At 36.5% G+C, this 12695-nt stretch overlaps 1 protein-coding gene across 1 annotated transcript in view; it reads right to left on the bottom strand.

The window, feature by feature from the left end:
* Positions 1-12695, bottom strand: part of LOC107712319 (leucine-rich repeat-containing protein 1-like) — a 64315-nt gene that overhangs the window by 10585 nt on the left and 41035 nt on the right. The window contains exons 4-7 of the mRNA XM_016517544.1: positions 9465-9636; positions 9087-9205; positions 7951-8034; positions 1821-1936 (exon numbers count right to left, since the gene is read on the bottom strand). Of these exons, the coding sequence (XP_016373030.1) occupies positions 1821-1936; positions 7951-8034; positions 9087-9205; positions 9465-9636 (491 nt within the window). The remainder of the gene's footprint in view (positions 1-1820; positions 1937-7950; positions 8035-9086; positions 9206-9464; positions 9637-12695) is intronic.

Raw genomic sequence — 12695 nt, 5'->3', positions numbered from 1 at the left:
GTTTATTCATTTTTCCACCCATGAACGAAAAACGAAAATTTAAGCTGAATTCTCGTTGCTCGTTTTTTGGAAAAAAACGAATGATACACGGATTCTCCATTCTCAGATCTGAGATGCAATACAATCAGAGCAAAGAATCGAATACAGGCAGACGAGTAGAAGTTTTTAATGAGATGTGGGAACTCTTTGCTGAATGAAGTTGGATCTTCTAAATCATACTATCGATTAGTTTATAAAATTGTACTTATGTAAGTCTATACATTTATGTATATTTATTTATTAGTGCAGTCAATATTAATGCGTTAATGCATGCAATTAATTTTTTCAGTTTAACTCCTTAAAAATATTTAACGCAATTAACACTGGAGCTGGACAAAAATTGTGTTTATTTAGATGCAGAACGTCTTTACGACCACATCAAACGGGAGACTTTCAGACGAATGCTCCAACTTCACCTCAAATGAGCGAGGAAAAGATCCAGGTGATGAGAGAGCTTCAGCAGAACAACAGTGATCTGCGGTCAGATGAGATGCTGTCAGGCCACATGTCAGTAAAAAACAGTTATATATATATCTGAAATGTTATTCTGTGCTTGTAGCACATTCTCTTCAATTGCACGCACAAATACGGCAGTGCACACAGTGTATCATTTCATATTAAAGTGCAAAATAACCTAATAACCAGCTGCTGTGATGTCTGTTAATCAAAGAAAAAAAGAGGAAACCAATAACTTTCGTAGCTTTAAGGATTCATCTTTATTTCAATTAGAATTTAGTGTTTGATAACTTTATTCAATTTCTGTATATTTCCTACTTGCTGAAGGGCACAGGTAGCTAAATATGACATCTATTATAATGGGTTTATGTGAAGATTGTTTTAAGTTATTTTAAGTAAATTTTTAAAGGCTAATAAATGTTAAAATTGATATTAATGGTGAATGGCTATAGCCATTGGTTAAATATTAGAAAGAAAGAAAAAATTGGTTTAATGGTATCAGATATACTTGCCGTCAGTCATAAAAAAGATGCCATTAAACAAATATTAAAAAGATATGTTATGGTATATATGTCTTTGTGTTGTTTCTACATTAATTTGAAGATTGAATGTGAAATTATTGCAATATAAAAATATATTTTAAAACTTTAATGTTAGGTGGGATTAATCTCAATTGCGATTAATCTCAGAAAAAAAAATTGTAATCGATTAACAGCACTATTATTTATATATAAAATTAATGTATGTATTTTTGCTTGGTTTGTCTTATTAGAATGTTTTGAGATTTTTTCCCTTTTTTTCCCACCTTTGTATTGTATTTTTATGTATGGAAAGTGTAAAACCGCCAAAATGTTGACGCTTCAGTTCAACCTTACTTATTTAAGAGAATAAACCTCATTGGTTCTCATTCTTGTTTGAGCTTCTGTTTATCATATTTGATGTGATCTGTGTATGTGCATTGATCAGTTTTTATCTGTCAATAAAAGCCTAAAACTAAACCATGTGTCGTCATACAAGACTTCTCAGAAAACTTGGATTAAAGTGCTCTAAACATATGAAATAGGTTTACTTGTGCTATATTAACTTTTTGAAGTTTTGGTGGAATGGATTTTCAACGGAGGGACAGAAATATTACATCATTTAAATATCCTAATTTGTGTTTCGAAGATGAAAGAACATTTTATGGATTAAGAGTGGCATTTATAAATGTATAAGTGCAGAGTGATGCAGTGATACACATCCTGTGTCAAAGGAACTCATTAATGCGTTTGATGACTCAGTCTTCATCACAAACCCCCCGGTGAGATAACTATGTTCTGACAAACCTGTTTCCAGACACGTCGAGCACGTGCAGCTCTGTAGCCTGCGAGAGCTCGGGAGGGATGCGTGTCAGACGGTTCTCTCTCACACACAGAACATTCAGACTGCAGCAGCCGCCAATCTGAAACAAATCACAAAACAACATGAGCAAATTCCTTTGTGACCAGTGTGAAACACTGGAAATCAGCACATTACCCTGTCACAAGAGAGCACAACATTAGCTCCACCAGTATATGAATATTTGCAGGAAATGTCTGAGAAGACAGACAGTAATGAACAAAATGAATTGAACACAGCTGCATTAACAGCAAGCAAACTGCAAACTTTCCTTAAAAAAGTGGTTTCAGTGACAGAAGCAGTTAGAGGTGGTCTGAACTCCAGTTAAAGGGCAGCTAAAAGGCAATGAAAGCTCTCAAACGTGAAAGATTTTGAAGCAATGGATTCCTATGTAGTGATTTACACCCAGTGTTAATGTCGTTGACGAGCTAAAACTAATATCTGATGACGAAATTATGACGAAATTTATGCCGCGTCTTCGTTAACTAGACGAGACGGGACTATAATGTTATTTGAGGACTACGGGACATTCAAAATACATCCTATAGGCTACTGTCTTGTCCTTCAAAATGTGCGTCCCTGTCATTGGATTGCAATCGGATAAGGGGCGTTTGCATATCTAGTCTCAGTATGGCAGCCGCAGTGGATGGGCTACCAAAATGCGAACTAGCGATCTGAAACAATGGCCTCAGCACCCGAAGGGGTAGGGATAAGGTGACCAGGCTCCCATTTTTCCTGGGAGTCACAATTATGTGACTAAGACTATTAAGCATTTTCATCTCAAGATAAAGATTAAGACTAAATCAAAAATGCCTGTCAAAATTAACACTGACACCAAACATGAACATTTGCTTTCTGACTGATTAAATTATTATTATTTTTTTTACTTTCATCTGTGTTAAGACTTGGTCAATAATGCTTAAAATTTGTCATTTTTCAATAGCTGGAATAAGCTTTTACTCAAAGTTGGAAGTTTAGAGGTAATAACAATTATTTATTTTTTTATTGTTAAAAATAAGGGTGCACGATAAATCATATTTTAATCTTTTCTGCTTCTCTTGATTAAGCATAATCATCTGCAATATTGGCCAGTTGGTTATTTATCCTGATTTATTATTATTATTATTATTTGCCATTTCTGTTTTCTTGCATTGGTTACAAGCCTCTTTGATGCTTCATGCTCAGGGTTGCCAGATGTCAAGAATTAAAAAGAATATATTTTCTTCCCAGTGTTTTACTTAATTTTCCCAACCTGGCATCCATGCACACAAGCTGATGAACTGAAGACTAGCAAAAACATATCTGATTATGATATTCTGCTCAAATGAAAGTGTAATACAGCCAGTTTGTTCTCCTTCATGAGGCTATTTGCTGCAACTAAATCTGTGAGGAAACCTTCTCAGGTGACGAACTATGATAAATCCAAACAATGAAGCATGGCTATATTGTATGTGGCAGCTGTAGTCTGTTTTATTGTTTCAATAGAAACATGTTACCATCATGTGGAATTATTGGAATTAATATTAGAAAACTTCACTGTTTTAACATCTAGTACAGCGGAGAGCAGACAGGAAGCGGACTGGGACAGAGAGAGGGGGGCAGGGGAAACCTGGTACTCGAATTCAGGTCGCCTGAAGTGCATCTGTGCTAGATGTCAGAGCACTGCCCAGTCGGCTCAGAGAAGTTTCTCAGGGTTTTACCATAGACTGTATAAAAACATGGACGTAGTGTCCGTGATGTCACCCGTAGGTTTCTGAAGAGCGGTTTTGAAGCTCAAAGTTGGCGGAGCGAGCCGTCACCATCTTGGAGCGCGTCACTCCCGGATAATCGAAAATGGGTAAAGAGGTGGGAGCTGGTTGCTGAAACCACGGCCACCTAGCTCGACGGTGGTGACAGCAGCGGCAATCCATCTGTCACTCAAGTGGCCACGCCCTTAATTATGCAGAACTTTAAGGCTTAGTATAATTTAAACGGATGAGTTATAAAAATATTCACCCCCCTCACAGTTGTCATGAAGGGCAAAATTAGCTATATAGACCAAAACCACTTTTTGTACCAGGCCGTAAGCACATTTTTTTCTGCTGTAAAGTTGGGCATTTTAACATTGGGGGTCTATGGGACTGACTCCCTTTTGGAGCCAGCCTCTAGCGGCCAGTCGATGAATTGCAGTTTTAGTCACTTCCGTGCTGGTTTCACGAGAGAGACCGGAAGGTTGCCGCTTGGGTTTTACCAGTTTTATGCTGCAGAAAGTGTGTTCATTTATATGATAAATATAATAAATCAGGAATCTAAATGAGGTAATGAGTTGATGTTCTCTTGATTTGTGCATGCATGGAAGCGCAATAATTTTGATTAAATAAAATTAATTTCTCAAATGAGAACTGTGATTAATAATTGTGATTATAACTGATAATCACGATTATTTTGCTCAGTTTGTCATTACCCTACACTCTGACATAGCTTGAACATGAAATAAAAGAAAATGAGAAAATGACATTTTGTGGCATTTTCCTGTGTTGTGTCCTGATTGAGTGAGGTCAGAGAGGTCACAGCTGAGCAACGGTCTCAGAGAACAAGCTGCCTCATTCATGCAAAGCCATTGTTTAAACAACACAATAACATTCCTCAAATCCTGTCAGCTGTCACCAGCGCCCGTCTTCACCCCTCGTGGAAGTATGGAAGAGAAAGGGGAAAGAAAAAACCTTCAAGAATAAGAGATGAAGGTTTCTCAAGAGCATAAGACACTTGAGGGCCGTTGAAGATGACACAAGATACAGAACAGTAACACAACGGGCTGTGTGTTTGTCCGGGCGTGCGTGCCATGGGCGACCCCATCCCGAGTACTGTAGTCATGCCACAAAAACACACAGCACTACAGATTGTATGGGTAGGCAAGGCAGTGTCATGTGATGGGTGATGGCAGGTTGCCCCAGGCCAGTATGCTAATAACACTGACTGACCTACGGTGCGGTTTCACTGAATCCGGCCCTGGAACTGGATTTGCTGGTTAGGAAGTGTAAGGATTACCTTTCATTAGACCAATTACAGCAGCAGCAGCAGCAGGGCCACTATCGCATGAGTCAGCATGTAAACCAAAGCACTCATGACAGACACACTCACACATCCCTCTTGTGTGAGCCTGTCTGTCATGAGTGCTTTTGGTCTATTTACTCGAGCCAACGCAAGCTTGAGCTATTGCTGCAAGCAAGAGGCAAAACAAAAGGTTTTGAGAGAGTTTTAACAAAGGAGGCAAAGTCTTACTGTTTTAATGCTCTGAATGTGAACATATTTTGGCAAAGTGCTGTGATCATGGAGATTTTTAATCTTAAAGACACTGGACTGTAAATGCTAAGGGCTGCGAGATTAAGGCTGTTCAAACTGCACATGATTCCAAAATCAATTGATTGTATTTGACGCGTAGGAATAACATATTAACATTGTAATTTTGCAAGTGATGATGTTTGTACAGCCAGTGAAGTCAATATCCAACATACCTGCAACTTAATTTAATATATAAACTATTTTTCATCTAACTTATCTATTTAAAAAATAAAAAATCTACAGTACTCAACATAAATACACACCCCCTCTTCCCACTAATACACTTCATGGAAAGATGGGAAAAATGAAATGCATTAAACATATTCTTAACAAAATCTTTGATAATTGATCAAGCAGACTTGGTGGAAAATTATGTCTCGGAAGAACCTTAATATGTCTTCTAAGTAAAGAAGTAACAGCTAAATTTGTTAAGTTTCAGAGGGTGTGTACTCATTTATGCTAAGTACTGTATATCCATGGCTATGCGAATATAGTTTAAACAACAGTATTAATACTAGACCACCATAAAACTATGGTAGCAATAACTTCAGCACTGTGACATCACAGACTATCAGAATACATTTCAAACAGGTGCTGGATACTATTTTCTCGACATAAAGGAGCTTTGGCAGCACTAGATACTGTATCTGACATGCAGCAGTTGTATTATAACATCATAATGGTCTAACCATAAAGGTTTTTGTATTTCATGTACAACAGTAACAAAAAGAGTCTTGCTCAAACACATTAAAAAAAAAATCAGGATAAGATTATTCTGGAAAAAGCATGACATGATTTTCAAGGACTTGTTCTAGTCATAAACAACTCAAATGTCCTTCAGTGAAGGTAGCCATTAAAAAGAAGGATACTAACTTTTTAACCGAACGTAGGAGTAGTTTAGCATTTCAGTTAAAAAATACCTGCAGGATGACCTTGAGCTAATAGAAAAGACTCTTTTTCCCACTCAATGTTTCATTATCCAAGTAATTACCAACACATATGCAATAAAACATAATAATAACTTCCATTCTTGATTATGTTTGTGAACTTTGTGGACTCATATGCAAAGTGAAGTCTAAATATACAGTGTATGGGTAAACTAGCAACAGCAAGAAAAACTACTACCAAATGTATCACCGAGAATTTGCCATAGGCGCCACTGTATTTATTGCATATGTACAGTAAACACACGTTGTCACCCGTGGAGTGAAGTGTAAGCGAGATGTTTTAAAAGATTATTTCAACTAGGAATTCATAACTACAATTTGATGTGTATTCAAGTGACTTTGGGTGGAATAAAATGTACAGGTTGTACGTTTTAACACTAGCACAATAACATGAGTAAATAAAAGATTTACATTAGGTGTGTAGTTTATGGGGGAAAATGATTGGAAATAGCTAGGGGTGACCCCGAATAGTCGACGATCCGATGCTTCGATAGGAGGAGCCTGATTCGACTATCAATCTCACAGTCGAATATTCGCGGGTGTTATGATCATGCCATTTTGGCTATATGGGGGTGCTCAAATGTCTGATTTCGCATAGAACTACCGGTTTTCTCCCAATAAGTTAATATACAGCCTATAATATAATGTTGTAAATTAGAATCAGAAAATAAAGAAGCTTTAAATAAACATTTTAACGTGCGTGAATAAATCCAACCACCACTATAGATTTAAGTTTCACTTTCCATAATCCGTGACCGAGAGAGAAGCATCTTGGCGGCAGGGATTTAAAACTTTAACAAGACTCAAATTGACACAGGCAGAGTGAAAGACTGGATTTTTTCGATCAGGTAGGGTACAAGTGATTTCAAAACATTTCAGCCGGTTTATATATATCGTGTACATATTATTTATCTCGTATAAGATGCATTTGGTTGAGTTGCGCTGCAGTAAAGCGCTTCATTGTAGTAGGCTAGGCTACTACGGTGATTATCTCTTCAGCGCGCAGCGCGAGCAGGACAAACAACAATGCAGAATATTAATAACTATGACTGGGACTGTCATATACATAACATTATAATGAGAACACTATTATAATAAAACGCTGTGAATTTTTTGAGTTTAGTTGCCGTGTTTCTGCACGTTGTTGCGTGAAGAACGCGTCCACAAAAGAAGTTCATTCAGAGCCGCGCAGACACGTTCATGTGCATTCGGGGCATTTTGTGCAGATAGCCTATAAGTCGTAATATTAACGTTATGTTGTATAAATAACAAAGCGTATTCTATATGAGATAAATGACTAGTTAAATCCCATTGATTAAAAACCTGCTATCAACTGCTTCATTCTACTGGTCATCTTCAGCGCGCGCAGCTCAAAACAGACATGCAGAACATTAATAACTACTATCATATACATAACGTTATAATGAGAGCACTATTGTAAAAAGTGTTGTGAATTCTTAGGGTTTCGCTGACGTTTAATGTTAACGTAACTATCTTTTAATCAAAACATAAAACATTATTTACCCCGTTTGTATCAGCTAGCCGTCCGTTACACATTTTCCCTCTGCGTCAGTATTAATGACTGTCAAATGTATTTTGACCCCCCTCCCCCTCCCCCTCCCCAAACATATGATTCGACTATCAGTGTATCGGCAAAATTCGAAAATTCCGATTCGTCTTTGCAAATCCTTAGTCGGGGAGGGACACCCCTAGAAATAGCTATGTTATAGTTATGTCACCCAAGCCTGCCGCCTCATGAAATGTTCTGCTTGTGTTTCGTGAATAAGGCCCAATGACTAGGTTGGCATACCTCTTTTGGTAAAGACATTAGTAGATTCCTATCACAGTTGAAGTTGGACAGTTTCTTTAGTTTTCCAATACTTCTTGGCAAACTCTGAGGAAAAAAAAAAATGGAAAAACACTTACACTAATATCTACTTTAAAAAAAAAATGCATATGACCAATGATAAGACTACATGACAACTCTAATGAGCAAGCCAAGGTTTTTTTTTTTAAGGGCATCATTACATAATGGATTTTACCCCCTCAGGCTTATGGTCAGAGGAGCTCAATCCTGCCCCTGGAGATCAACCTTTCTTTTCTGCAGAGTTGAGATCCAACCCTAATCAAACGCATAAATAACCACGCTTCTGGGGTTCACAAAATGAGAGCAGGTGTTAGAGCAGGGCTGAAACTAAACTCTGCTTTTCAAAGGCCTGCCCACCATTAAAAATAATTACTTTAGTCAGCCCCACATTCTTCTTCTAATTATTGATATTGTTGTCAGCAATTAAAGTGATGATTTAAAAAAAAAAATACTTTTAAAAGTTTAAAAAATATATTTTTCATACATATTTCTTAAAAATATTTTAATTTAAAAAGTATGTGTTGAACTGATATTCAATTTAGTTGTAGTTCAAAAAAAAGAACTAATTTTAATGACCAAAATGTTTAGCTGTGACCCACATTTTGTACTGCGTGATTTTACCCATTAATGAATGAGTGAATGAATGAATGAATGAATGAATGAATGAATGAAATGAAATGAACAAAACTATAACTAATTTTAATGACCAAAATGTTTAGCTGTGACCCACATTTTGTACTGCGTGATTTTACCCATTAATGAATGAGTGAATGAATGAATGAATGAATGAATGAATGAAATGAAATGAACAAAACTAAATTAAATTAAATTTAAAAATGTGGAAACTTCCAACAGCATGGCATGAAGTCAAGTAAAAAAAAAAATGGAATTCCACTCCAGAAAAGTGATTCAATTAAATACATATAAATAAATAGCAAAGTACCTATAAAATAAATGTAAATTAAAACTAAAATGAATTATTATAGGAGTAATACTTGATAAATTAATTGCATTTTTGTTTTCCCTCTTGCTAATTGAACGCATGTAGACAGTTAGTAGGCTCAAGTGCTTTAACTTACCACCAGCTGGTTTTCTGTCAGCACTAGTTCTGTCAGGCTTTCACAGTTGCCAATGCTCTCCGGCAGGTGAACTAATCGGTTTTGATCTGCTTTCAATATTGAAAGCCGTCTTAATTTTCCTAAGGGAAAACATATATTACAGTATAATTACTGCATACAAACAAAATCAAACATCACAGCTCACTATCGTGCGCTTTTAACAACAACAACAGTGGATCAGTAGGTTAACCACAAGTACAACTGCTCCATTAATAAACGCTCTGCTTTTTCTAAATGAAAAATCAAACTCCATCCATCATTAAGGACAACAACTAAACAGAAGCACGCATAAACATACACACAGGCACTGCAGTTCGTAGTCGGGTCCTTAACACTGACCTAAGCCCTCCGGCAGCATGTCTATGAGGTTCTGGGACACCAGGAGGTCAGTGAGGGAGAGGAGGTTCCCCATCTCCTCTGGCAGGTGCTCTAACTTGTTCTCGGATACATCCAGACACGTAAGGCTTCTCATACTCCCCAGTTCCTGAGGCAGAGAAAGCACATGTGCGCACCAACACACACACACACACACACACACACACATGTAAACATGTATGTAACCACATGACAAACAAGCACTACTCTACACTGCTCAAAACTCGCGGTTGAATCGTCAGTGGCAAATTCTTGAAATATGAAAACGTACTTACAGGCTGTGAGTCAGAAGCGCCTGACTGTCCTTGTAAAGTTGGAATTGCCCCACTTTACAGAAACCTCCAAATTAGAGATGTCGTGATCACCCAATTTCACAATTAACCACGATTAAAATAGTCATGGTTATTAACGTGTACGAAATTGGGAGCTACGGAAAATCTGGAAAAAACTGGAAAATCTATTTTTAAAAATGCACTGAAAAGAAGTCTATCAGACTGAGATGAACTACTGGCATGACGCCTGTGCTCTGCCGTCTGCTCGGATGGTCTGTAAGGCTGTGGTGCGCGCACAGAGCGTGAACTTTCAGAGCATTCTCTCAAAATGAAAACATGGAGGATCAACACAATTTCCTGGACTTGTATCTGCCGAAAAAGTGTTTTAATTAAGCTATTTAGGAGCATTTTGGCTAACTAAAAAAAAGGATTCAGTAGTTGAAGACGGGTTCCCAATATGCAAAACATCCAAACAAAAAGCATCAGCAAACACATCTGATGTTTCAGCACCTGAGGGATCACCATCTGATTCATGCCCAGATGAAGGTAATATAAGGTAGAAGGTATGAAGGTAATACATATACATTGAAAGGGTATATATACTTTTTTTGTTGTTTTAAAGGTTCGTTTTGGTTTCAGAGTATACTTTACCTGTCGGTTTTCTGTGAAAAGTAGGAATATGTATGTTAATATGTATGTATGTCCTAACAACTGATGCAATAAAACCATTAATATAATGTTGCTAAATGTTTGTGGGGGTTTTATTAATAATTAATAATTAATAATTATTTAAATCTATAATAATCTTAGAAACTGTGATTGTTTTATCAGGCAATAACCGCATAGTAAAAAATAAAATTTTGTGACATCCCTACTCCGAATTTACTCACATTTCATGAGGCCCAATGTCTTTATGCAAAATAAACTCTCTTTTGAATTTGGGATGAAATGTGAAGTGGAAATGCCTTCTTCATATTCAGCCCAATACTCAGATAAGGTTCCAGAGATGGCGTGACAGCTGACATATACCAAGCCTTGTGCAGTCAAAGTCATTATTATTGTCATTAGTCCATTTAGAGCTAGTCATGAAAATCACAACACTTACCAAATTATACAGTTCATTGCTTCCAACATCCAGTTCTTCAAGTTTCTGAAGCTGAGACAGAGACCTGAGAGAAACTGGATGGAATAAATATGAATTTGCTTTTGCCTTATGCACACACATGCACAGCGTTAGGAGGCGTACACTTACTCTGGTAAATATGTCAGCAAGTTCTCACGGAGTTCCAGTGATACCAAGTGACAGATGCTAGATGAAAGAAAGAAACATTGCACAATCTTCAGTATAATGTTATATTTAAACCATTACACATTTTGAGCAGTGGATTATTTTGCCCTGATGAATTTCATTTGCATTTCAGGAGTAACATTATTTTGATTTCAGAATTGTGATTTGTTTAGCACTTCTCGGCCACCGTACAAAACCACTCACGTTTCTAGACAAACAACTGTCAGGGATAAAGGGTTTCATTTCTCAGTAAATGGATTTAAAACAAAAGCGAAAAAAGTAAGATGAAAGAAGCAATGTGTGGCTATTTGACCTCTTCAGTCAGTCACAGGGACAGCTTGACTTCGAAAACAAGAAGTGCTGCTATTTGTCACTATAACTCCACGAACATTTAATCAACCCGGAGAACGGACAAGAGTTCAACACGCTTTCAAACGTCTGGAGCTCAAGGCTATAGAGACAGCTAAAGTCACACAGACATTAATCAGGTTTGTCTCCTGAAATGAAAACGGAGAGAAAAAAAAAGAAAAAAAAAAGAGGATTATTGTTCAAGGCAGCAGCGAATGGAGTATTTCAATTCCACAGACGAAAGCCTTTGAATACTGCAGTAATAACTGTCTGCAATCAGTCATAGTGTCATTACTGCACATTAATGTTTTTTGTTCGCTATTCGAAATAATGATCAGCCGAATATAGGTGAGGGATGTGCATATGTGTGACTGTGCTGACTGAGAGGATGCAGTGAGGAGAAATGTCAGCTAAAAGATCACAAGACAGTATTGAACACTCTGGAATTGATCTCTATAATAATATCTGCTCACTGACAAAAGATCTCTGCCTCACTGAGCCAGATTAAACCATCGACAAAAAAAAAACTAATAATTTTTTTCCTCTTTCAGGCATTTTGCTTGTGTTTGAGGTAAGGCAAGCACAAATTCATCCACAATTCTCATAATGCCTCCATATATTTTACTTTCTTTTACAGGCAGTTCAACAAATACTACCATGATGTAAAAAAACACAAAAAAAACATTTACATATTGTTGGCATTGCGGTAATAAGATGTTTTTTTTTTTTGGTAATTAAATAATGAAAATGAAAATAATGACAATGCAAAGAAAGAAAAAAAAAGATCCTTCATTTCCTTTAAGCAAAATGTAATATCTTATTTCTTTTTTTAATAGTAATAATAATATATATATTACATATTTGGTCTTGTCACAAATCACAAAAAATAATATTCCACAAATACTGATAAAGTTGCTTCGGAGCATCAATGTGCAGACTTTTTTGTGTTTTTTATATTTAGTGTTTTATAGGGATGTAACGATTCGCTCAACTCACGATTCGATTCACGATTCTGATTTCATGATTCGATTCACGATTTTTTTTTTACAAAATTAGATTTAAGACAAATGATAAATTAAATGTGTCCTTTTATTATTGCTTGGACAAAATGCTACACGTTTCTTTGTGAAATTGAAATATAACATTATAGTAATATACTAATATAGCACTTGCATATTATTGCTCTTTTGTTGGTTTTGATTGCTTCTATTGTCCTCATTTGTTAGTCGCTTTGAATAAAAGTGTTTGCTAAATAACAAAATTTAAATATAACCTAATGTAAATGTA

The sequence above is a fragment of the Sinocyclocheilus rhinocerous genome, unplaced genomic scaffold (assembly GCF_001515625.1).
Source record: "Sinocyclocheilus rhinocerous isolate Xijiao unplaced genomic scaffold, SAMN03320098_v1.1 scaffold358, whole genome shotgun sequence".
NCBI classification, from domain to species: domain Eukaryota; kingdom Metazoa; phylum Chordata; class Actinopteri; order Cypriniformes; family Cyprinidae; genus Sinocyclocheilus; species Sinocyclocheilus rhinocerous.
The sequence above is the reverse complement of the archived record's forward strand: the minus strand, read 5'-3'. Positions and strand labels throughout refer to the sequence as shown.